A 23576-nucleotide genomic window follows, 5' to 3' on the forward strand; every position below is an offset into this window, starting at 1 on the left:
GACCCATATAATACTGGACAGTCCCTATTAAGTATGTCTGCCTATTCAAACCCCAAATTGTCTTCACTTTATGATAAAATGTAACTTTTAACAGCAGCTTGAAATGACAGCACATTAGTTGAGAAATTCTTTGAGGTTTGTCCACTGTTTTCATCAAAAACTTGTAATTTTGCCAACAACTCTTTCTAGGTTCTCTTTTTAATGTAAGAGTGACTGTGATTTAGAATCAATGAATAAAAACCTTTGTAGTTGTTTTAATCCAGTTTCCCATTTTCTCTTTTTCAATCAGGAGCTGAGCACCAACATGGCAGCTGAGAGTATTGCCGAGCTCCGTGATTGGCTCTTTCTGCTCCTCCTGTGCCTCACCTTATTGGCTGAGGTGCTGGAACTGGCGGCAGCGGCAATTGCCATGGAGACGGGCGAGGGAGACGAGGGCATTGTTTGTCCCTCAGTGTGCCGCTGTGATGAGGGTTTTGTCTACTGCAACGACCGTGGCCTCAGTATAATTCCTCCACTACCATTAATGGCTGCCATCCTCTACCTGCAGAGCAACCGGCTGACTAACGCTGGCCTACCTCCATCACTGGAACGCAGCACTTCCATACGTGTGATTTACCTTTATGCCAATCAGTTGGATGAATTCCCTATACACCTCCCACCTTCGTTACGGGAGCTCCATTTGCAGGATAATAATATACGAACGTTACCGAGATCGGCTCTGGCCAAGCTACCATTACTAGAACGATTGCACCTGGATGATAACTCTATATCCACAGTTAGCATCCAGGAGCGAGCTTTTTCCGGGACTCCACGGCTTCGACTACTGTTTCTGTCTCGGAACCACCTATCAAGCATCCCTGCAGGCTTGCCGGCATCTTTGGAAGAGTTACGACTGGACGACAATAGAATCAGCACCATCCCCACACATGCCTTCCGTGGGCTCTCCTCCCTGCGACGCTTGGTCCTGGATGGGAACCTGTTGGCCAACACACGCATTGCAGATGACACCTTCTCCCGTCTCTCCAACCTGACTGAGCTGTCACTGGTCAGAAATGCGCTGCAGTCTCCGCCAGTCTACCTACCATCGGCTCACCTTGTCCGTCTCCATTTGCAAGACAATGGAATGACTCACATACCACGGGGGGCGCTGGATGCGATGCGGCGACTACAGAGGCTGGACCTGTCAGGAAACAATCTGACCACTCTCCCACGAGGACTTCTGAAGGATACAGAAAGCCTGGAGTTGCTACTGCTACGAGGAAACCCCTGGTACTGTGGCTGCAACCTTCGCTGGCTCCACGCATGGCTGCACAGCCGGGGGGCAGCGGTGACAGTCAGGGGTATGACCTGTCAGGGGCCCGAGCCTGTAAGGGGGCAGGCCCTAAGAGAACTAACCTCCATGATGGAGCAATGTGAAGGCCCTGCTGCTGGTCCCAGTACTGGAATGGGGATGAGCCCATCAGAAAAAGATGGAGGAGGTGGCGAAGATGGTGTTAGAGGGGGCCAAGCAGTGGCTTCTGTCCCCCATGGTAGCACCACCACTACCTCTCTGCTGGTCCCGACACAAGGTTCCCTCTTCACCTTGCGAGCCAAGCGGCCGGGCCTCGTTATGCCTCTGCCTCCTGGTGAAGGGGGACAGGTATCTGGAGAGGCCCTGGAGCTGACTGTAAAACCTCTCTCTTCGGACAGTGTACTGGTGAGCTGGCTGTGTCCAGAGCCGGCACCCTCCTTCCGCTTGTCGTGGCTGAGGTTGGGTAGCAGTGCAGCTCTTGGCTCCATAACAGAGACTCTGGTACCTGGAGAGAGGAGGCAGTACCTCCTTACCCAGCTTACCCCACGCTCCCATTACCTCATATGTCTGCTGCCACTACGACAGGAGTCCTCCTTTGGGGGTTCCAGCATGGGTTTATCTCGAGTTGGCATCATGGACACAGACGGTAAAGACTCGGCCCCGGCTTGTGCTCAGATAGAAACTGGAGAGGCACTGGTCAACACAGGAGGGGAGGGTTCGGATAAAGAGGGACAGGACTCAGAACTAACAGCCCTGCCTTTGGCTGGGATCATTGGGGGTGCCACAGCGCTAGTAAGCCTGCTGTTAATCTTTGGCATCTTCTGCTGGTATGGACAGAGAACAAGTTACGTGTCCGGGGACTCAGGCTCGTACAGCAGGGGCCGGGGCGGGAAACCATATGATGACTATGTAGAGTCAGGCACCAAGAAAGACACTTCCATCTTAGAGATCAGGGCCCCTCCTGCAGGGTTTCAGATGACAGCTATGGCCCATCAGCCCCTGCAGCCTAAGCTAGAGGATGTCACCTACATCCACACCATTTTCCCCTCTTCTTCCTCTTCCACCCAAGCTAACGGGACCTACCGAAGCAGCCACGGAGCCGGCAGCCTCAATGGCACCATCCTCAGCCAAACCAGCCACCATCATGCCACTTATGGTACCAACCGTGGCTACAGAGAGGGTGGCATTCCCGACATAGATTATGCCTACACGTGATAATACAGGGACACATTATCTGAGCCACAAAGGCCGGGAGCCATTTCTATGATGACGACCCCTTGGTTAGTGGCCATATTGTCCTTGGTTTCCAAAGTACCCTCTGTGCCTCTGCTGGTTCAATTCTGATTGGTTTGCTATGTAGAAAAGACTGATTTCAGCTGTGTTGATTGGACATTGCTATTGAGTTACAGAAGTAACAGTCCTACTATACTCTACTACTGTATACTACATTATACAGTGGATCCTTCTTTCAGCCCTACTTATAGTTATAAATGGTTACGTTTTCTCTTTTGGATATCTCAGTGTCGTTCAAACCTACTGTTCTTCTCAGCTCATAATAATACACAGTAACTTATTTGAGGTTGATATACTAGGCTTAGCTGATTTAGCAGGAGATATATTTATGATGAAAAGGCAGTTGATGTGTATAGAGATAGCTCTCATATCTTCCTACCAACTGCAAGCTCTGTGCTGTATAGATTAAAGGGATGACAGAGGGAGAAATCAATGGTTGTTATAACCCACAGATGACAATGCATCATGGTTGACATGAAAAGATGTGTTCCTAGCCCCCTCTTTTCCTCTGATTTACTCCCCCCTTTTTTAATTTTTCCTCCTTTCAGCCTCTCTTTTTTTGGCGAAGGCTCTTTCCTTTTATTTCTCTTGTGTCTTTTGTGGTGCCGTGAGCAGAGGACGACTTTGTTCTCGCCAAGGGAGCTGACAGCTGTGATAAGAGTTCTGACAGAGACAGGAGACACAAACCACAGCATAGGGAGACTAATGAGAAGGAGAGAGAGAGAGTGAGAGAGTGTGGGGGGAGTGATGGATAGATGTGTGGTTAGAACAGAAAATAAGACAAGGGAAGAGGGGTGCTGTTTGAAAGATGGAGGCACTGAGAGAGGTGTGATGGCTGAAGGCAGAGAGCGAGGACAGTAAATGAAGGAAAAAAAGTGAAAAAAGGGCATCTGACAAATAAGCGGCAGGAGGTTAAAAAAAAGAGCAGACAAATGGGAAAGAAGATAGGGGATCGAGAAGGGTGCAGACAGGGTAAAGAAGAGGGGCGGCAACTGTAATAATGTGACATCATCATAAAAAAAATGGCTCAAATTTTACCACCAGTGTATCCACTTCTGCACCGTTCTCAGTTGCCTGTGATCATTACAAGTAAAAGACTCAAGCTAATGCGTCATGTATCTTCATCATAAAATGGACCTGTTTACTTGCCAATGTTTGTATGACAACATTGAGAAGAGAGGCATGACAAGACAATCAAATGATTGCCAAGACTAAGATAAATGAGTAGCTTAAGAACGGCAATTAAAACCTTTCCCTCAAAATTAGGAAAAGGTATGTACCCATTCATCTGAGTTCTATTGTGGTCTGGTCTCATTATTAAATTACTTTTGCAAATGAACTGAGAAAAACCTAATTATACATCGTATAATAGTAACTCTTTATCATCTAGAGCCTGGTTAAATCTACTTAATTTAAAATACATTTTAGCAGCTAATAATGTTTTGGTGGAAGTTGGAATTACCACTACTCATATAATGGCTGTAAAACTAGAGATATTAAAGTATGAGAGAGGAAACAATTAAGTCTATTAAACAATCGTAAGAAAATCAATCTACAGCTATTTCAATAAATGAATAATCCTTGAAGTAATTTTTTAAGCAAAAATGCTAAATCTTTCCTTCAGTTTCAGATTCCCATCTGTGAGTATTTTATAGTCTTATGTGACTGAAAATCTGATTAAACACACAATGGTATGACATTACTCTGGCCAGTAGATTGTTGTGATAGAGACAGGACATTGTCATTTTTCATATGTTGAGTTCAAATCAAAGTAAAAATGAAAATATCTCACTTTAAAATAACTGAAATGTAAAGCTTCACCTGATGCATCCTGTGAGTAGGAAGTTAACTACATTAGTTTACTCAGGTCGTCCGTGTTTTTATCTGAACTTCATGTTTATTGGGCAAAGTTAAACAAATAGACATTCCAGTTGTTAAAAAAATCTATTCGACTGAAAAAAATCTAAAAACTAAGCAAAGATTTCCTTTACTCCAGTTTTAGGCCATACTACAGCATGGACACAGGGATCACAGTCTGACCGCTACACTGTGCAGTTTGACAAGCAAACAAACATACACACACTGCATGATGTGCTTTCTGACTGCCTCTCACTGACCCCAGTAATATAATTGAAGGGAGGAGGAACTTCAAAGGAAAACGCTAACAAACAGCCACAGATCAAAAGAGGACGAGTAGAGAGTAGCGAGAACTAAAGAGTGAGGCGTAGAGAGAAGGATGGGGATAAATGATCTATAAGGTGAGAGAGCTCTCTTACTTTCAGTCGCTCTCTCTCTCTCTTTTCCAACCTATGTTACTGTGTACCAGTAATATTGGACGCGCTCGGTGCGTTTCTTTTTAGGGTTGTTTTAATTTTTTTGCAGCATTTGTTTTTCTTTCTTTTTTAAGAGCACTGAAGCTTCCTTTCATTCTGTGCAGAAATCCTTTTTCCATTAAAAATGTCACCCTCAGATGAGATAATTAAAAAAAAAACACTCTTATGTATAAACATAAAAATGGGTGCAAAACGCTATTCCATTTATCGTCTTTTTTTCTACACAGATGAATAAAGACTTCTAAAAGAAAAAGTAGTTTCATGAGTTTTCTTTGAGTGTAAGTGTGTGCGTGTGTGCATGTGTGTGTTTCTGGAGTTCATTAAATCTGAAACAAAGGCTGGAGATATCAAATAATGCACTGGGATGGCTTAAAAAAATGAAAATCAATGGGAAGTTCAAGATTATTAATATGATTTATGACGATACGGAGTGGACCTCGTTAAATCACACACACTGGATGAATACATCAGTGGCTCAGTTTCGATATGGAGCAATCTGCCAGCCCAAAGCACACACATGTGTTTTCATCCTGAGAGGTTTGCGCGATAGCGTGTGTTGTATGTTTTACCAAGTAACATGAAAAACTGTGTGTGTGTGTGTGTGTGTGTGTGTGTGTGTGTGTGTGTGTGTGCGTGCGTGCGTGCGTGCGTGCGTGCGTGCGTGTGTGTGTGTTTCTGAGCCGTGCTTCAGAAGACATGTATCTCATTTTAAGTGAGTGCTAATACTTGTGTAAGCATGGATCAATATAACGAGCGGGGGAGTGTATAAGTGTCCATCTTGGAGTAACTGCTTGTGTCGGGTGTTTGTGAAGGAGAGTCACTCTTTGTAGACAGATGTGCGTTTTTGTGCAATGTCTCTGAGAGCGAGATAAAAAAAAAAAAAAGACTATCTAAATAATTATTTGTGATTACATGTCTGGGTGTGTGCTGTAAATGTGATGCAGCTGTAGCTCCACGTCTGTGCTCTTACCGACAATGCCCTGAGTTCTCATCCGTCATTATGGAGGCCTTTCACTGTCGCAGTCTATTACCATCTCCAGCTTAATTATTCCAACTCACATTACACCCAACAAAAAGATGTATACTCAGGGACTCGAGCACATTGAGTCTGAAATGTACTGAAGCAAAGCAACAAATGGGATCAAAGTGGATTTTCTAGCTATTCCTCCATTGTGTTCAAACAATAGTAAAACAAGCTTAAGATATCAAACATGTGTTTCATGGCATGTGTATACAAGCGCCACAGCACGTGTCTTTAGTTTCAATGTCTTTCATTTTAATTCAATCTATTCACAAGGACATTGTTTATATTTCTTTAATAAATGAGCCAAACTCACAAATTTGCAATAAAATGGTCAGTTGCATTTTAAAGTCCAAACTCAGTGTTTCCTTCACCACAGGGCTGTTAAGAGTGATGTAAAGCTGCATTGCACGATAAAGTGCCTTCCAGTGTCTGCATGCATTATAAGCTTCTTTAGCAAAAAGGTCAATTCATTCCTATAAATACATGCATTTGGATAAATGTATGTACGCATGCATATATGCATTACTCCCCAAGCGATGCACAACAGAATAGAATAATTTCAATGCCACAATGTTTTGTTTTTTTCCACAAACAAATGCTCCTCGAAGTTTCTTTTGTTATTTGAGTTGAAAATCAAACAGACTGGACTGTAAGCTGCAATCACAAGTTCATGTTCGCTTCAGACTTCGGATTGAGCTCACAGCAGCCAAGGGCAGAAAGGTGAAAGACATAAACAGATGCAGTAAATGGACATGAGAGTGCACAGCGGGGCGAAAAAGCAGCAACACACGTGTGTGCTGGCAAGAAGCACCATATCTGAAACACACATAAGGCATGCATAAACAGCATCGCTAATCTTGAGACAATACCTCACAACATTTTCAAACCTCTGACCAAAACCAAAACATCATCTGTCAATCTATGTGTCTTTGATGGACACAAACCTGTCCACCTTGGAGTGACAGGAGACTGGTGGACTCAATGTACGACGGAGCAGGACAACAAACACTGGCACGTTTCTCTTCACACACACTGCAAGAAACCGGCGAAATACCTCAGAGGTATGAACTCATCCAACAATAACAAAAATAGCAATAGTTGGAGAGGACATTGGTGGAAAAAAACAAACCAAATAGCAAACTACGACAATCTCCAGGGGATTATATCAACACTAACTGTGTGCATTGTGCCGTCTATCAGAGAAAGAGACACTTTGGTGCCTCTGCAAGGCGCCTCCAGTGAGATGGAAGCAAAAAAAAAAATGCTGCCTTCGTACTGCAATTGTCCTCTATTCAAGTCCCCAGCATTCTGTGTTTTTTTGTATCTTTTAAACTTGCTTAATGATGAGCCTTTATACCACTGAATCTTTTTTGTCACCATGCTTTTAAGGAAACAAATATCTAAAATTAAAGAAAGTTAAAAGTATTTATAGACTTAAAGTTTTGGCCATCCATCTATTTTCCGCCGCTTATCCGGGGTCGGGTCGCGGTGGCAGCAGGCCCAGCAGGGCGACCCAGGCTTCCCTCTCACCCGCAACATTTTCCAGCTCAATCTGAGGGATCCTGAGGCATTCCCAGGACAGCCGGGAGATATTATCCCTCCAGCGTGTCCTGGGTCTTCCCCGGGGCCTCTTCCCAGTTGGACGTGCCTGGAAAACCTCCAATGGGAGGCATCCGGATGATTTGCCCGAACCACCTCAGCTGACTCCTTTCGATACGAAGAATGAGGCAAAGTCTTTGCGTCATTCTCTTTTCTAAACTGGCATTAAGTGAATAGTTGATGGATTCCCGCTATTCAAATGATAAACCGTCAGGCATTTAGTTTCACCACCGGCCTTCAAGTGGAAAGTCAAGAGAAACAACTCTTGCTGAGGAGCGCTTCAGGCGCTGGGCTCCTGCTGGATGGGGTCCTTCAGAGCTCTGAGCCTTCACTCATGGTCGACTTACTGCCCACCTCTCCGGGCTCCACACTCTGGACCGCACGGAGACCGCAGCACTTGTAGTTAAGGCAACTTGTGATTTCTCAGGGGTACTGACTCTCAGCCTTTACTTCAGCAGATGCAGACACATCGCAGCCAAAAAATAAAAAATGAATTCTAGGAGCAGAGTAAATTATTCATCACTTGGTTGAGAATTCCACAGAGTGGTTTGTGATCACACCAGAGGTCTCGCACACACAACGTGCTGTTGGTTCAAGGCTGCGCAAGTTATTGTCAAATTTAAAAAAACATTTACAAATATTTCACAAAATGATGGAATCATAACTATTAATCTACTGTGAATAAAGATGCAATTTAAACAAATTTAAAAAAAAGATAAAGCAGGTGATATTCTTTAATTTTCTTTTAGGCAATAAATCCCATGAAAAGACACAAAAATAAATGTTATTTATCTGTGGTGCATACATCCATTGTTCTCCAAAAACTGCTAAAAGACACACAATAAGTCAGGAGTTAAGGTGCCAGCTATGAATGAAACATCGCTCGCTTGAATCCAGCCTCGGGTCCTCGTCATTCCTCATCTCGATCCCTTCATTCCGGTTATCTTTCTCCTGTGAATCTGGACAAACGATGGCACACAAATACTAATAAAAGAAAAAGGTGAAAAAACATTTTTTCGCTGATGTTACGTTAGATCAGGTTGAAATGTGTTTGTTTGATTAAATGTAGAAAGAGTCTGCTTTTTCAATCAAAAAGTATTAACTTTACTTTTCAAATGCAAAATGTCCAGATCAGTAATTGCCTTACAATTCCTAAAAAAAAAGACAATGGAATGTATCTTCATCAAAAATATGTGTGTATTTAATGTGTTTACAGTAAGTGAAAAATATCCTGATCTGAAATTTCAGACCTTAAATCTCTCCCCAACTGATTTACTCAAGTTGAAGTGACATTTGCTAAAAACTATATGACCATCTTTTTCTGAAATTATTTGGCCTTTTTTAATTATTAATGTATACATTCATGACCAGTTTTAAAAGACTGAGGTCTTCAGTCTGAATAACTAGAAGAACAGAGTGCCATCCACAGGTTGCAAGTCAAAAGAGACACAAAACTGTTGGTTTTGGTCTTTTCATGGGATTTGTAAGACAATAAATACAAATATAGAAACACACCAGCCTTGTACTTTGCAGAACGTGCTTACCATAAACACAATAAATCCTTGTTTCTAATAAAATATCAACTAAAATATCAAATTTAATAAAACCTTGAGACCGACTCACTCACACACTAATGGGCAACGACATATACACACACGTGCACATACACACACGCACACACACACACACACACACACACACACACACACACACACACACACACACACACACACACGGCGCGCTCATGCATGAGGAGACTACAAACCCATCACATGCTGTTGATCTTGTGGAAGACACACAGAGTAAAGGGTGTAATAAATCGTTTCTCTGCTTGACATTACGGAGATGGAGGTGTTCTTTGTATCTCGAAGCATCTCAGTGTCCTTGACTTTTTTCATGACAGAGATATTCACCTGCACTTTGCTTTCAGTTTACTTGATATACACCAGAAAACAAACATCAAATTGTAATTTCAGGGATAAATATTCCCCATTATTAAATCAGCAGTATGTTATACTGGTATTGACCGAATACATATTATTGTTTGTGTACTGAAAATTAATGTTTACCCGGGGATTTACGAAACAAAATATGCTTTAATTAACTAAAATTGAAATAACGTTGAACGGATTATCAGTTTAAAAGTTCAATAAATCTGTAGCTAGGATATTAGTCCAGTTAATGTGTGTCAATTAAATGTACTGTGCATTAAAAGCTACAACCAGATGTTCATTCTCTCTGCACAGAACTTTTACCATAATGAGAAAATGTACAGGATATTTGAAACATACTGTACAGTACATCCATCTTCCAGCAGGCATCATATACTGTACAAACAGACGTGTTGATTGATCGACCTTTCCGACAGTGCGGATCTAACCAGGCAGCCCGTTCCACCCGTGGACAATAGCGACAACAGGATAAGTGGATAAATAGTCCCTATAAATAGTCTTGTCATTTCCTAAGCTCTGATAATGCAGGCGGGCCGACAGCACGCTCATCGGGCATCACTTCTCAACAACGCCTGATAGATCGCAATTACAAGATGGTAATTCAGTGGTGTGCGTACTCGCTGTACTCTCTGCGCGTCTTGTCTGTGATTATGTGACAAAAGCCTCGTCTGTGATGAGGACATGTGAGCAGACAATGCGGGCTCCTTGTATTTTCTAGTGGAGAGAAGCAAAGAGGACTCGAGGTTAGTTTAAAGCCCATTTTGTAGGTTACAGTGATGCACCCTTTGTACTTTCTTCACTAAGTTATAATTGCGAAGATGGGAGAAAGTGCCGGCTTTTTGTCAGACAGCATTCTACTTTATTATTAAAATAACACTGCCTACTATTAGAATACTCTTCCTTCAATGTGCTTTTAATTCTGCTTTTAATCTAATTTCTCGTCATTCTGCCCTGTGTGTCTCACTTCTGTCTAGTCAACATCACTTGCACAGCCGGTTGAATAAACCGGGTTGGAGTCCAATGTCAAAAGTCAAAATGAATAAACATCAATTCCCAAAGGTTGATAAACTCATTAAAAAGAGCCATTCATCAGGTGATTGTGGACGCACTTAACGTGCTTTTCCTTATTTTTTTCAGCTGTTCAGGTATTCGAGCTCAGCAGCCAAGGAGACGAGGACTTTGGAGGCACAGCCAAAGACTTAATGCTAGGCTGATTACTGGCACTAAAGCCAATATTTGAAAAAAGGTGCACTATTATTGTCATAAAGAACTGGGAATGCAAACGATTATTGCTACACTGAGGACTGCATTAAGTGAGACCGCGCAGAAAATTGCACTCTGCCCCACACAAGGGAAGACACACAAATCGGACAGTTGGCTCCTTTACAAACTGCACATTATTGTCACAATGTCACAACCTCAGAGGACCGGTCACATTTAGCCAGCCATTTTGGACGTCAAATGAAGCAGCTGCTTGATCGTCTGACAGCTTCTGAAACACACACCGATTGGAATATTTCTGTGGCACTGCATGGGCAAACGTGGACGAACGTGTGAAAATGATTACAGTGGGATTTTTTACAGGGATATGTATCAAAAAAGGACGATTTATCTAGTCTGTAAAATATGATGCGTTGGCCGGGACATCTTTTCAGCACCACATTATTTAATTAAAAATGGTATTTGGACAAGAAATAGTGTGTCTCTTGCAGTAAGAATTCTGTGATTTGAAAAACATGTTGATTCATTGTGCAGCTCCAGTGTTAATGCAAAGTAGGATTTGAACTCCCTTCTTACTTTTTACACGTTTTTTTTACACGCTTTTTGTGCCTTTGAGAGACTGTCCAGAAGTGTCTGTTATTTTACCTCACACACTTAGTACAGTACATTTACTGTGTATCAACAACCAAGTCACAAAAAAGACGCAGGGTTCCACAGAGATCAGGAAGGCAGTGGCACGCAGATAGGAAGCGTGTCGGTCGCCTGATAATCAGATTCAAATGCCGTTGCACTTCTTTATATTCGTCCTGACTGGGTTTATGTTAGCCGACTTCTTGTTAGGAGGGATTATGCTCGAACCAGAGTCTCACAGTCCAACGTCATTTCCAGTTGACTTGGAAGCTACGGCGGCGGTTGCTAGAACAAACTTAACATTGCTTACAAAAGGCCAAAAGAAAAAGATTCAGGTCTGAAGCCAGATTGTCTTTACATCTGTTCTGAAATCTTTTCAGAACAGATGTAAAGAAATCCTCCATTTCAGGTGCAGTCTCCAGTCTGTCCAGCTTTGATCCTGACCGGCAACAGCTTCCAATGCAGAAGTCCCCTGGGCCTTCAAGGAGTCACAATGCCGCACAACAAACCAAGACTTTTGAAGGTAGCACTTGTCTTGATGACAGAAGCTCTGATGGGCCAAGTGCTGATGATCAAGCTGACTCCTTTTTCTCTTTCACTCCCTCACTCACTCCATCTCCTTCAGTCTCCCACATCGGCCCAATCAGGCTAATGACGCTCGCACTTCCTCCATCCCTTCCTGCTCGCTAAAGTGGCAATTGATTGGAGGGGTGGGAAAGCTTTTAACAAGGGAGGGGTGGGAGAGAAATAATTAGCACGAATGAGCTTTTCTGCAAACTCTTTCAGTTTGGCTTTTCTTTTTCTGTTTATTTACTGACCTGGACAACATTAAGGATTAACTCTCCAGGGGTATGTTAACTTCCCAATGGCAGGGTGTAAATCAATCTGAAGCTGTAAACTGAGGCCCGTTTGTCTAATGCCAATGTCTCATTCCTCTCGGGTCACATCCCTGCAATGTCATCCTAATGGACGCGGAAAAGAAAAAGAACGGGAAACAAAGAGGACGAAACGCTGGAGATGTACCGTAAAGAATCGTAGCTTTACTTCCATCTTCCCACTCAAATTGAGACACAAACTGGACATCAGAGCATTTCGCGGAAATCTGGGCACTGAACCTTGAAAGCTCAAATTTTTCAGCACACAGTGAGCATTAATGTTGCAGCCCAAATGACCAGTAAAGTGATATTTCTGGCAGTTGTAACGTAATCAGCTCGGACAGATCTAGACTGTAAAAAATAGAGCAGTAGCACTGTCTGAATTTATGCTGAAGCCAATTCACAGAGTCACTGCAGCCTCCAAACTTCGCCCATGGCAAAGACACAGATACAAGAGGACCGAGGAGACATAACGTGACTTCAGCACAGTGATGAAAAGTATGACATACAAGCATCTAAGATTGAAGCTAAGACAGGACCAGGGTTGGTTGTGTGCATGTTAAGAAACCTTAATAAAGAGCACACAAAAAAATAGCAGAAATGTACAGCTGATTATTAAATTATGTCAGTCACAAACAGCTTTGTGTGCTTTTTAAAGTGAATATGAAGCATACAGACCCTCATTCCTCACAGTTGATTGTCTTAAGTCTTTAAGATATTGAATATGCCTACAGGCTTTAATTTACATTACCAACGAAAGAGAGCCACTTCAAGTGGGCGTGGAAGAGCAATTTTGTCTTCGTTTGTTATGTATTTTTAAATCATAAGGAGGATTAAGTAAAAAGAAAAATTACTGTAGCTTAGATATGAGCTCTCTTCAGAAGCAATACAGGAAGCATGGTAATTATAGCATCTCTTCAGTGACAGGCTATTAATATTAAATGTCCTTTTTATTTATTCCACACTAACAAGTCTATCAAGCAATTTATTTTATATACACAGATTCCTTAAAGTCCAGTCTTCACTATAGAAGAAACACACTATATTCAAACACATTTAGGATTGAGAGAGTAGCTTTGTTTACACATTAAATGCAGTGACTTAAAGGTCCCGTCACTGCGTCTGAGGCTGTGAATCAAAGATAACACCCAGTGGTTCTACACGACAGAAGTAAAGTGACTTTGCTACAGACTAAAGCCTATAAGCATGTATTAATGGATTACTCTTCTATTTGATCGACTTAAAATGTATTAGTTACAATTTAGATAATCAACTGTGAGTTTAAGCAAAAATATCCCAAAATGACTGTTTGACTGTTGTCATCTTGTCTACTGGTTCCTAATATCTGTCATCCTCCTCATTGCCTGTTTGCTTGTGGTGCTCAGCTCTTCCCATCCTTCTCCACTCACCAGGTCTTTACCTTCCCTGAAGCAGCTCAATCTATAAAAGGTGACTGAAAGCACAGATTGGACTTTTGTTTTAGCATCCGGCGATCCTGTTCCACCTGCCTGTGTACTTACATTTACTTCAATGCTGTACTTAAAGTTGCAACCTCGGATTAAATGACTTAAATCACTTTAATTTGTAAAGGAGGTAACACAATGATAATAGAGCCTATGACACACTGACGAAAGAATTAGAATATTTATGTATTTATGTAGTTATGTGTGGTATTGCTACTTTTATAAACTCAAAGAATTTGGCAGATTATTCAACAATGAAAATAACTGGAAATTGCGGGACTACTGTAGGATAATATAAATGTTTTCAATTTCAGATTGAACCAATTCTGCAATAAAAAAACAGCTGCTCGTTTAAGCAAAAAGACATTTCTCCAAATCAATATAAACTTTTTAGTATTCTTTGAGGTCGTCCATAAGTAGTCGTCCCTGCCCATGACCCTGCCTATCACTGCCACCGCTTACTGTTGACCTCACTGATTAAAATCCATACAGATCAGACTCAGAATCATGGATGTTCCCCATACACTCTTTTTTTGGCTTTTGCACAGAAAATCCTCTTCCCACTAAAGATAAAAGTGTTAACATCACACTCTGCTCGATGCCTACCGCTGTATTGTTTAGTGGCTGGTAGAGTGTTAAGGTGATCTTGGCAGGGCTACAATTTCACAGCAGATCATATTTACTCTGCCGATTTGAGTGCATGTGTGTACGGACAGTTGACAGCCATATTGTGAGAACATGTCCATTAGCGCTGCTACACAAAACAGTGCAGTGGGAAAACTGCTATAGGAACTAGAGCTAAGGAAGTACAGTTACTACGGCAGGGAGAAACAGTGCAGCTCACGAGGGATCTGTAACCTGTTCTGCTTCATCGCAAAAGCATATGAACCAATTTACTTTTTAGTAAACAATACAACTCTAAATTAATTCTTACGGAAGGTTGGCTGAGAGGAGGTAGCACGTTACATTTCATCTTCCTTTAATTTAAGCACCCATTATGCATCAAAACACACACATAAATACACTCAGGCTCATTTTATAATATCTGTGGGTATTTTTTTTTTAGAGCACACACAGATGTAACATGTTTGTCTGCGATAGCAAACTTGGTGTGACATTTTGCATCTTGTAATCTGAGCCTATTCTAAGAGGAGCTGACAAGAGCTCGAGGGTAGATGTATGGTAACTGCCGCACACAGAGACATAGAGAGCACACACTGTAAGGGCCTGTGGGACCTCGACAGTCTCTGTCCTGGGCTTTCCATCCCCTCCTCTGACCCCTGTTACTACCAGAGAGGCTGGGAGGATCACAACAACACGTCCCTCTTGATTAAAACCTTCGATAAGTGACTTGATGAAAAAGTGGCAGCCATCTAAGGATGAAATGCAGCCTTGAAAACATTAATTCCTCAGGCGGGAAAAAAAATGCTACAGCTGGCTACAACTTGATTATCCCCTAATAAGTGTGACATAACGTGCATACTTAAAACAAACAGACTATCATCAGCTTAAGCATTGAGACTGGAGTAGATACTAAGGCATTCAAAGTAGATCTGTGACAAAAATCACTTAATCCTTGGCCTGATGCTGGAAAATCTGTTATAAAGTCGTTGGAAAATGCAAGAATTCCCACACTTTGTCCCCTATTACAAGTCAAATGAGTAAAATGCAGCTAACGCGAGATCTGGAAGAAACAATTTTAGCGTTTTTAAAGTAATTTACAACAAGTCAAGCCTGACGAGCTTCCATACACATTCTCGCACGGTTGTCTGCCAGGCTGATTTTGGCATTGAGCAGGGCGCTAAGCTCCATTGACAAAGCCAGCAAAGAATCAGTGAAGCTTTGCAGAAGGAGTGTGACGCTGTGCCTCTGTAGGGTGATGCTCTTGTTAAGGGCTCTATACCTGCAGAATCGAAGGGTCGCCAGTTTTATCCTCTTAAAATGACCAAACACGATCACTGAGCACATCTCTCTCACCTTTCTCCTGCAGCTGTTCTATACAGTGTCCTGTCTGTCTGTCTGTCTGCCTGTCTGGGTTCACTCACCCATGCCATCCCAAGGCCTCGGATGCTTCATCCTCTCCATCCTCCATCACCCCCAATAACATAACCCCCAAACCACACAACCAACCCCCACTACAGCTTTTGGTTATCATCCACCACAGACCTCTCTGGAATCAATAAAAGATGCTCCTCCGCTGGGTTAAATGTATATTGCACCCTAAGGCAACTTCAAAGCTAAAAAAACACTAATGTTCAATTGTTGAAGTTCATCCCACACGTCCATCTTCACGTAGCACATTGTAATAATGAAGCATTATGTTAACATGGCAGATTTTAATATATTGAAGACCATGTATTGGTATTAGATCAGTCAATCTTTACATTTCAAATAAATTGACATAATGTCAAAGCTCTGAATATCCTATCAGGCCACGTTTGTTACCATTCACAACCTAAAAGACAATTAATTGATTGTTACATATGACAAAGAAAATGAGTAAATCCTCAGATTTGAGAAGACTGAACCAGAGACTGTTTGGTATTTTTGCTTGAAAAATATCAATTTATCAATTATGAAAATAGTTGACCTTTAATTCCACGAATCGATAATCGTATATATATATATATATATATATATATATATATATATATATCATACATATTACATTACAATACATCTTCTTACGATTAACAGGCAAAAGGAAATAATCAGCAGATTCATTGATAATGAATATAATTGTTTGGAAACTAGACGAGACAAGCCGTTGTCTTCCAGGACAAGACATTTAAATGTCGTAACGCATTCACAGCAGCAGTTTGTGCCACTAAAACAACTGGAGCGAGGCGCCATCACTTGACAACTCAAGCACCAGGAGTAACCAACAAGGCAAACATCAAACATCTGTCAAGCAGTCACGAAATACTTTGCGTTATAAGCTTCTATAAAGACTGAGAGCCCAAGAATGTTAATGTTCTCAGAAAAACTTTCCAGTTTCCCAAAACAAACTGCTTGACAGAAGCATGCTGAAATGTGACTGAAAAAAAAGAGAAAGAAAGAAAAGAAATACTCCAAACAGTCAATTAAAATTGTGATTTCATGCTGACTGAGACGAAGTTGGATTGACGTTCATATTTGCCTGCTGTATTGTTCGATGTGCTGTGATCAGATTTTGTGAGGACACATGTTTTATAAATAAATACTCTGCTTTGCTGTTTCTTCAGAAAAATCCAGGGTCATAAAATTAGCCCCTTATGCAACAGATGGAGCTATTTTTTTGATCAGCAGTGTCGTATTCTCAGGTCATGATCTCTATACTGAATAGTGCTTCTGGATATTGTCAATTGAAACAAATCTGCCGCTGACCTTTGTATCGACAACTTTCCTTATGAGGCGTTGATCAACAAATAAATCCACTGAATATCACAAAGCGATGCAAGTCTTCCATGAGTCACAGCTGGCTTGTTTGTGCTTGGATTTTCTGATAAAAATGGTTGTCCTTGTCCTTTTTTAAAAGCCTGTGTCACAGTTATACCACAATGAAGGTAAATTGACGCATTCAGTGGACTGTGTAGGTGAGACAAAGTGTTGCTCCACCTACAGAACCTTTTGACTCTCCCACTATTTCCTCCCCGTGTCTGTCAACACACTGCCCCAGCTTTCTTTCTAGGTTTCTTATCTGTCAGGAAGTTACGGCGGAGTCCACAGACACTCACTCTCACTCACATCCTGTCTGCAGCTGCAGGCCAGAAAAACTGTTGGCTCTAATCTTGTATCTCTTAGCTGTTGCCACGGTGAGTGGGTTTCCAGCGCCAACCAACAGCTTTATCTCTGACCTGCAGAGGGAAGCTTGGGAGACCCTATCTCATGTGCACACAAACATGTCGCACACCTGCACTTAAATCACATGCAAAAGTACACTCGTCACACACCACCCCTCCAGACATTGCAACACACGCGCGCACACGTGTGCTGTCTTATATACTGGCACTAGCAAGCAGGTGTAGCTGTGAAAAGGTGTATATGGAGGCATACACATATAAATTGTCAATACTTCGAAATAAAAGTGTGCAACACACACACACACACACACACACACACACACACACACACAAACCCAGTAGTTCAAGCTCTAAAGACTCGGATAGGACCAGAATATTCATTATCACTTGACGATGCACGGCTTAATTTTAGGGACAGTTTTTTATAGTCTAACCTAAAAGATTCATCAGCAGACTCTGCCGCTGCATTTACTCTCATGGACTGAGCTTCACTGGAAAAAGGAACACTTAACAAAAAGTACTAAGAGAACTTACTGTAAATGTCGAGTTTTTAAAATCTTTTCCAATTAAATTTCAACTCTATGTGAGAAAAATCAACGGCTTTTAATGTCAAACACAATAAATATGACGGTGGCTGAGAGTGCTGGAATGGAAATGAGGAATAAAACTTTTGAGAGTGAAAATGCAGCTCAGTAGAGCTAAGCAAATTTGCATTTAATCAATTTGAAAAAAGGTTTTAATGCAAAGTTAGTTGCAGAGACATGGCGCGAGCGGGGACACACACACACACACACGCACACACACACACACACACACACACACACACACACACACACACACACACAACGCATCATTCCAAAGACATTTCATTGTGCAATCCATCTTAATCAGCTAGCCCATCAGAGACAATATATCCTCCCCTCCATCTCTCTCTCCTTCTCCGGACGGAGTGATTGAGGGGTGTAAAGAGGAGGATGTTTCTGCCCGCCATCTCCTCCCCCCAATACCCCCCCCCCCCCCCTACCCCCCTCCTCACCAGGACGGCTCTTAAGTGCTTGTGGGTTTTTATGTTTGTAGTGTTTTATAGGAGTGGGCAGAAGCCAGGGGCTGTAAAAGTGTGGAAGGAAGGAGGGAGGGGGCGATGGAAGGGGAGGAGAAGAGGAGGAGAAGAGGGAGGAGTGGAGAGTTACTGTAAATCCGATCTTTATTGAGAGCGACACAAACTACAAACAGCGGCCGCCCAGCCTTCCTGCAACGTTCTCTTGACCTGATCAATCAGTGCTGACTGAAGGAAGGAAGGAAGGAAGGAAGGGAGGAAGTAGGAGGGTGGAGCAGCATACTACTTGGTTTCCACCTGTTCATTCACAGGTTTCCTGTGCCTCTGTGTCTGTTTCTGCTTGTATGCACAGCTACATACTGTATGCGTAGCTGTGCATACAAGCCTACCAGTCTGCCAGTACAGCGTATAATTGGCCACAGTTGGATTTAATTTAATGTTTGCTGTGTTATGAGCTAAATTATTCTTCAAAGCCTCTCATAGCAGCCAGAAAAGAATCCACAACACCCTCCACATGTCAAAAACCACAGGTGCTGATTCGGCTGCTCATGTTTTGCCATTAGATCTGCAACAGGAGGATAAGCTTGCAAGCAATTTTCTAAATGAGCGTAACTGTCTCTTTTCTAATTGTTCTCTTGTCCCTTGATGTCTGTTTGCTTCTCTCTTTAATTTTAATGTCATATCTTTATAAGTGCGACTGACATCGCTGAAAGCCTCTTAGTCACTCAGTTAGTCATCGACTGAAAAGGTCAGACGCTTAGTCGACAGAATGACTACAGAGACAGTCAGCTGGCAAGCCGGTCAGTCACACGGAGAAGGATGATCGGACTCTGCTGACCAAAAACCCCAATGTGGGTACCCTGTACCTGCTTGTTGCCATGGCAATGCGGTCTAAAATTTAAATACTAGTCTGTGTCCTCTTCTTTATCTTCATATTTTCACTCCTCCAGACTCTCCCCTCGCTTTTTGTGAGTGGGTGTGCTGAGTCTCTGTCACGCGCCGTCTCTCAGTCATGTTTCATCCAGCGTTGTTGTGTTTTTTCCTCTCTCCCTCACCTTGCCTCGTCCTCTCTGCTAAATGACACTTTACTAGCGGTTTCCTCTAGTTAATTCCATGCTACTTTGCATCATGCCACTCTGTAAAAAGCTCTCGTAAAACACACATTGCAACACAAAGTCGCCTCTACATACACACGAGACAAATTACAATTACTTACTGTGTACAGACATAATTATTTTAACATTTGCAGGCATATGCATAAATGCTTAAGCACGCACACACACACACACTCTCACACACACACCACAACACAAATAAGTGACACATCAACATTTTCACTGGATGCTGGAGCAACGTACACCTGCTGACAGTCAGCTGCCAATGAAGATCTATCATTTCCTGCTAAAGCCTAATCATCAGGCATCATTTAGGCATGCTGGCCTGCCTCAGTCTCCACCGATGCACCATCTGTGCCAACACGCAGATTAAATTTTCCCCAAATGCACAAACTGCCTTGTGGTAAAAGAGTGAGGAGTGAATCATCTGGCTTTTGGCTCCATCTAATGGCCACTGGAAAACGCTCTATTCCCACTAGTAAGCACTGGAAAACAACTAGTGGGAGGAAGTGTGTTATGTGACTAAATAGTATACGTGTCTTTAAAAAATGTGATCATATGATTAATTTAATAAAAATATATTTGGTTTGACTAATAGTATGAATTTTCCTCGGGTTGGTATCATCTTTTTATTATTATGTAGCTCAGTTAATTAATTGTATAACTGGCCAATATTACAAAGGCTTCTCTATGGAAAGCCTGAATAATTATAATGCAGTATTAATAGATATGCTTTCCACAAAGCATTAATATTTATATTATGTGTAAACTTGCTACAAATACATGATCTTAATGTCTGCAACAGATCAGTTACAATGTTTTTTCTCCTAGTTAAAAATTATTTTCCGAACTCTTGCTGTTTATTTTATGTGTTCACATCAGCTGAGACAATCGGTCAATGTATCAAATGAAATGAAAATGTTGGACAATAATTTTGATCACCCAGTATAAGTCATAAATTGTTTAAACAAAGAAAGACATTACAATATTGTATTAAATGTAATATATTTAGGTTTTGGACTGGCAGTTCAACAAAACAAGACATTTAAAGATTAAACGTTGTACAATTGACTCGTCAAAAAATTATGAATAGATTAACTGATAATGAAAATAATTACATGTTTGCAGTACCCAACAGTTAATGCAGAAACATCTGAGTCTTGTTTAGCTGCAAGAACAGATGTGTGGAAACAAATGTCTCTTAATAAAGTTAGGAGTGTAAAACTCAAATAAAACTATGGTTAGCTGTGTTCACCGGCCTTTAAGAAATCACTTATTGTTAAATCTGGTTATTTTACACAAATCCGTTTCAAAGCCGTTGAACATAGTCAGTTGTTTTTTGAGACTTCACCTGGAAGCGCCCTCTGCTTTCATGTAGCTTTCCCTACTTTTGAAGTTTCCACGGAGCCAGTCAGCAATCCTCTTCATTATAAACTTTGTACTGTTCTTGCATTCTTGTGTACTCACTACTTTAAAGTAAACTGCGTCATGCAAACCTGCTGGTAAACATATAAAGCCTGTAGCTGTCCCTCCCACACACTGAGAAAGTATCAAAGCCATAATGAACACAAGCCACCCTCACAGTTGTTTTGTGCTTAATTTATAGACAGTACATTCACATCAATGCAGCAACCTCGGCGCTGTGTTCACTTTAGCACCAACTTTTTAAAACTGTAATTCTTTCTCATATTTTCCCACTAGTTGGCTTTCTTCTACATATTTTTCTTGCACATATTTCTTCTTTATCCTGCTGAATACTTCACTCTTTTTAATTTTACTAGATCGTGTGTGAGAATAGATTGTTTTTGACCATGTTGAATGACTAACTGATCAACTAAAAAACACTCCACTCATTTACACCTCCAAACATACCTGCATTGACAATAGCATCCACCTCCAGCTTGGTGATGTCACCGCTGTAGAGGGAAATCTTCTGGTCCAACTTTTCATTCCTCTGGTAGAGAGTTTGTTCAGAGCCGCCTGATAATAAGACACACGTTGATAAATTCAGTTTTCAAGATCAGTTGTATTTACCTTGTTAACTTGAATAAGGAATGTCTTGGTGGTTTTATCTTATACTTAGCATTAAAACAATGAAACTGTTCATATTTTTAAATCACTGGTATCTAATCTAAAATTGTATGGTTATATTATAGGAAAGGACGTGTGAATTTTTTATGACTTCTTATAAACAAAACAGTTCTTGGTTTATGGGTTAAAGAGGACATGTTAGGTAGTAATATGGCCAAATTTAGCCAAACTATTACTATTTCCAAATGGCTGTCATCACACAGCAGTTTGAATTGATGGGTCTGAAGTATTGTGTATTGCTGCTGCAAGCAATTTATTTTTACAGTAAAAAGACTTTATGCTGATTAAACTATGGTATACACTGAACATACATTTCAAATAGATTTCAGAGCATACTTTATACATTTAGGTACAAAACTGAGATATACACCGACTTAACTGGATTATTTACTGTACTATATCAAGGTATTACAGCTATTGGCACAATGAAGGTAAATAAAGGCCAAATGGCAGGTTCAGGTTGAAGGTCCAAGTCAGGGCAAGGTTCTGTTGGCTTGACAGCAAAAGGTACAAAGCACACAACTTTGATGGTTTGGCAGGGAGCAAGGGGGAAAGGAGCTGGTGAAACATCTGCAGAGCTGGTGAGCAGAAGAGTGGGGAAGGTCAGATGACTGGGACTGAGAGGGCGGGGTTTATTGCAGGATGGAGCTGCCGTATGTGGGAGTGAAATGACTAGGACAGTAAAATAAGTCTGAGGGCATCTGGTGGTGGACATGGCTATTGAAGAAGGCTGGAACACGGACGTTAAATGCGCAATGTTGAATAGTTACAGCAGGCGGCGCTAAAAATAAAGAGAGAGTGTTTGTTCAGGTGCTCTTTGGGCGCTCCCTGCACAACAAAACTTTTTAGGCATTTATTAATGGCCTTTTATTAATGACACTTTCAAAAGATTTACTGCGCATAGTTTTTTCCCCATTATGTGTCGCGATAGCAACGGAGGTGAACCGTGGTGGAAGGACAGAGAATGGCAATAAATGTGTTTTAGAGAAGTTGGCTGAAAGGAGAGACAGAATGCAGAGAGCAGACATACACCAAGTTTCAATTCTTTACTTTTTCACTCCTTATTTGCAATCCTGACTGCAGGGAGTAGTTGAAAGTATATAAAATTTCACTAGTGCAGTACATAATGCTAAATTATGTGTACTAGATAAACGACAAAATTGTTTCATAACATTTGAATAATAAAGACTTTAAATTGGGGTTATCAGGCAAACAATTTACCTGGCCAATATACTTGAGCAATTTTAAGTGTAAAAAGGCAAAATTGTAATTGTGTGCAAGCATTTCTCTATCAAATACAGAGGCTTCCATAGACTTTTTGAAACAATACGTATTGAAATTTCTGGTGTGTGACAATCTGTGATAATCTTGTGATATTACATAACATCTAATATATTACATTTTGCATGCAAGTTGCTTCTCGCTCCTTTTGTGGTGCTCATAATTTGCTCATAATTTGGAAATGATTTTGATGAGATTCAGCCAAACATCTGATACCACAAGTAAAAGTATGTATGTGTTGCTGCATCCCTCCAGTAAAGTCTGAGCTCTACCCTGAATGAACTTGACAGCGACTTTGAATGATGTTAGTTGCCTGACCTCCAGCGGGAGTCCACACCAAGACGTCTTCCAGTGACACAAAGTTAGACGTCCTGTAGTGCTGACGCCTTTTCTTCACAGACAGAGACAGCAATGAGTCTGAAAGAGACAATGAAGGAAGAGGACAGACAGTAAATGTGAGAGAGGTGAAAAAACAATGTGTATGTATAAATATATTTATCCTTAGGAACAAAGAAACATGGTACTTTTGGCACACCAGAATGAAAGGAAAGCTTGAGAAAGTCAAAATA

General features: G+C 41.3%; 2 protein-coding genes across 7 annotated transcripts in view; one reads left to right on the forward strand and one right to left on the reverse strand.

Annotated features, from left to right (window-relative positions):
* flrt1b (fibronectin leucine rich transmembrane protein 1b) overlaps window positions 1-5121 on the forward strand; it is a 31496-nt gene extending 26375 nt beyond the window's left edge. For all 3 annotated transcript variants that reach the window (XM_068588707.1, XM_068588691.1, XM_068588699.1), the window contains exon 3: window positions 290-5121. In XM_068588707.1, the coding sequence (XP_068444808.1) occupies window positions 305-2506 (2202 nt within the window). In that variant the 5' untranslated portion in view covers window positions 290-304 and the 3' untranslated portion in view covers window positions 2507-5121. The remainder of the gene's footprint in view (window positions 1-289) is intronic.
* The window catches only part of macrod1 (mono-ADP ribosylhydrolase 1), a 96401-nt gene that overhangs the window by 70954 nt on the left and 1871 nt on the right, over window positions 1-23576 (reverse strand). For all 4 annotated transcript variants that reach the window (XR_011078174.1, XM_068588766.1, XM_068588748.1 and 1 more), the window contains exons 2-3: window positions 23326-23424; window positions 21508-21615 (exon numbers count right to left, since the gene is read on the reverse strand). Coding sequence is in view for 3 of the 4 variants with exons in the window: in XM_068588766.1 (XP_068444867.1) it covers window positions 21508-21615; window positions 23326-23424 (207 nt within the window). In the remaining variant the exon portion in view is untranslated. The remainder of the gene's footprint in view (window positions 1-21507; window positions 21616-23325; window positions 23425-23576) is intronic.

The sequence above is a fragment of the Clinocottus analis genome, unplaced genomic scaffold, assembly GCF_023055335.1.
Source record: "Clinocottus analis isolate CAN_PGR_092001 unplaced genomic scaffold, fCliAna1.0.p SCAF_10, whole genome shotgun sequence".
NCBI lineage: Eukaryota > Metazoa > Chordata > Actinopteri > Perciformes > Cottidae > Clinocottus > Clinocottus analis.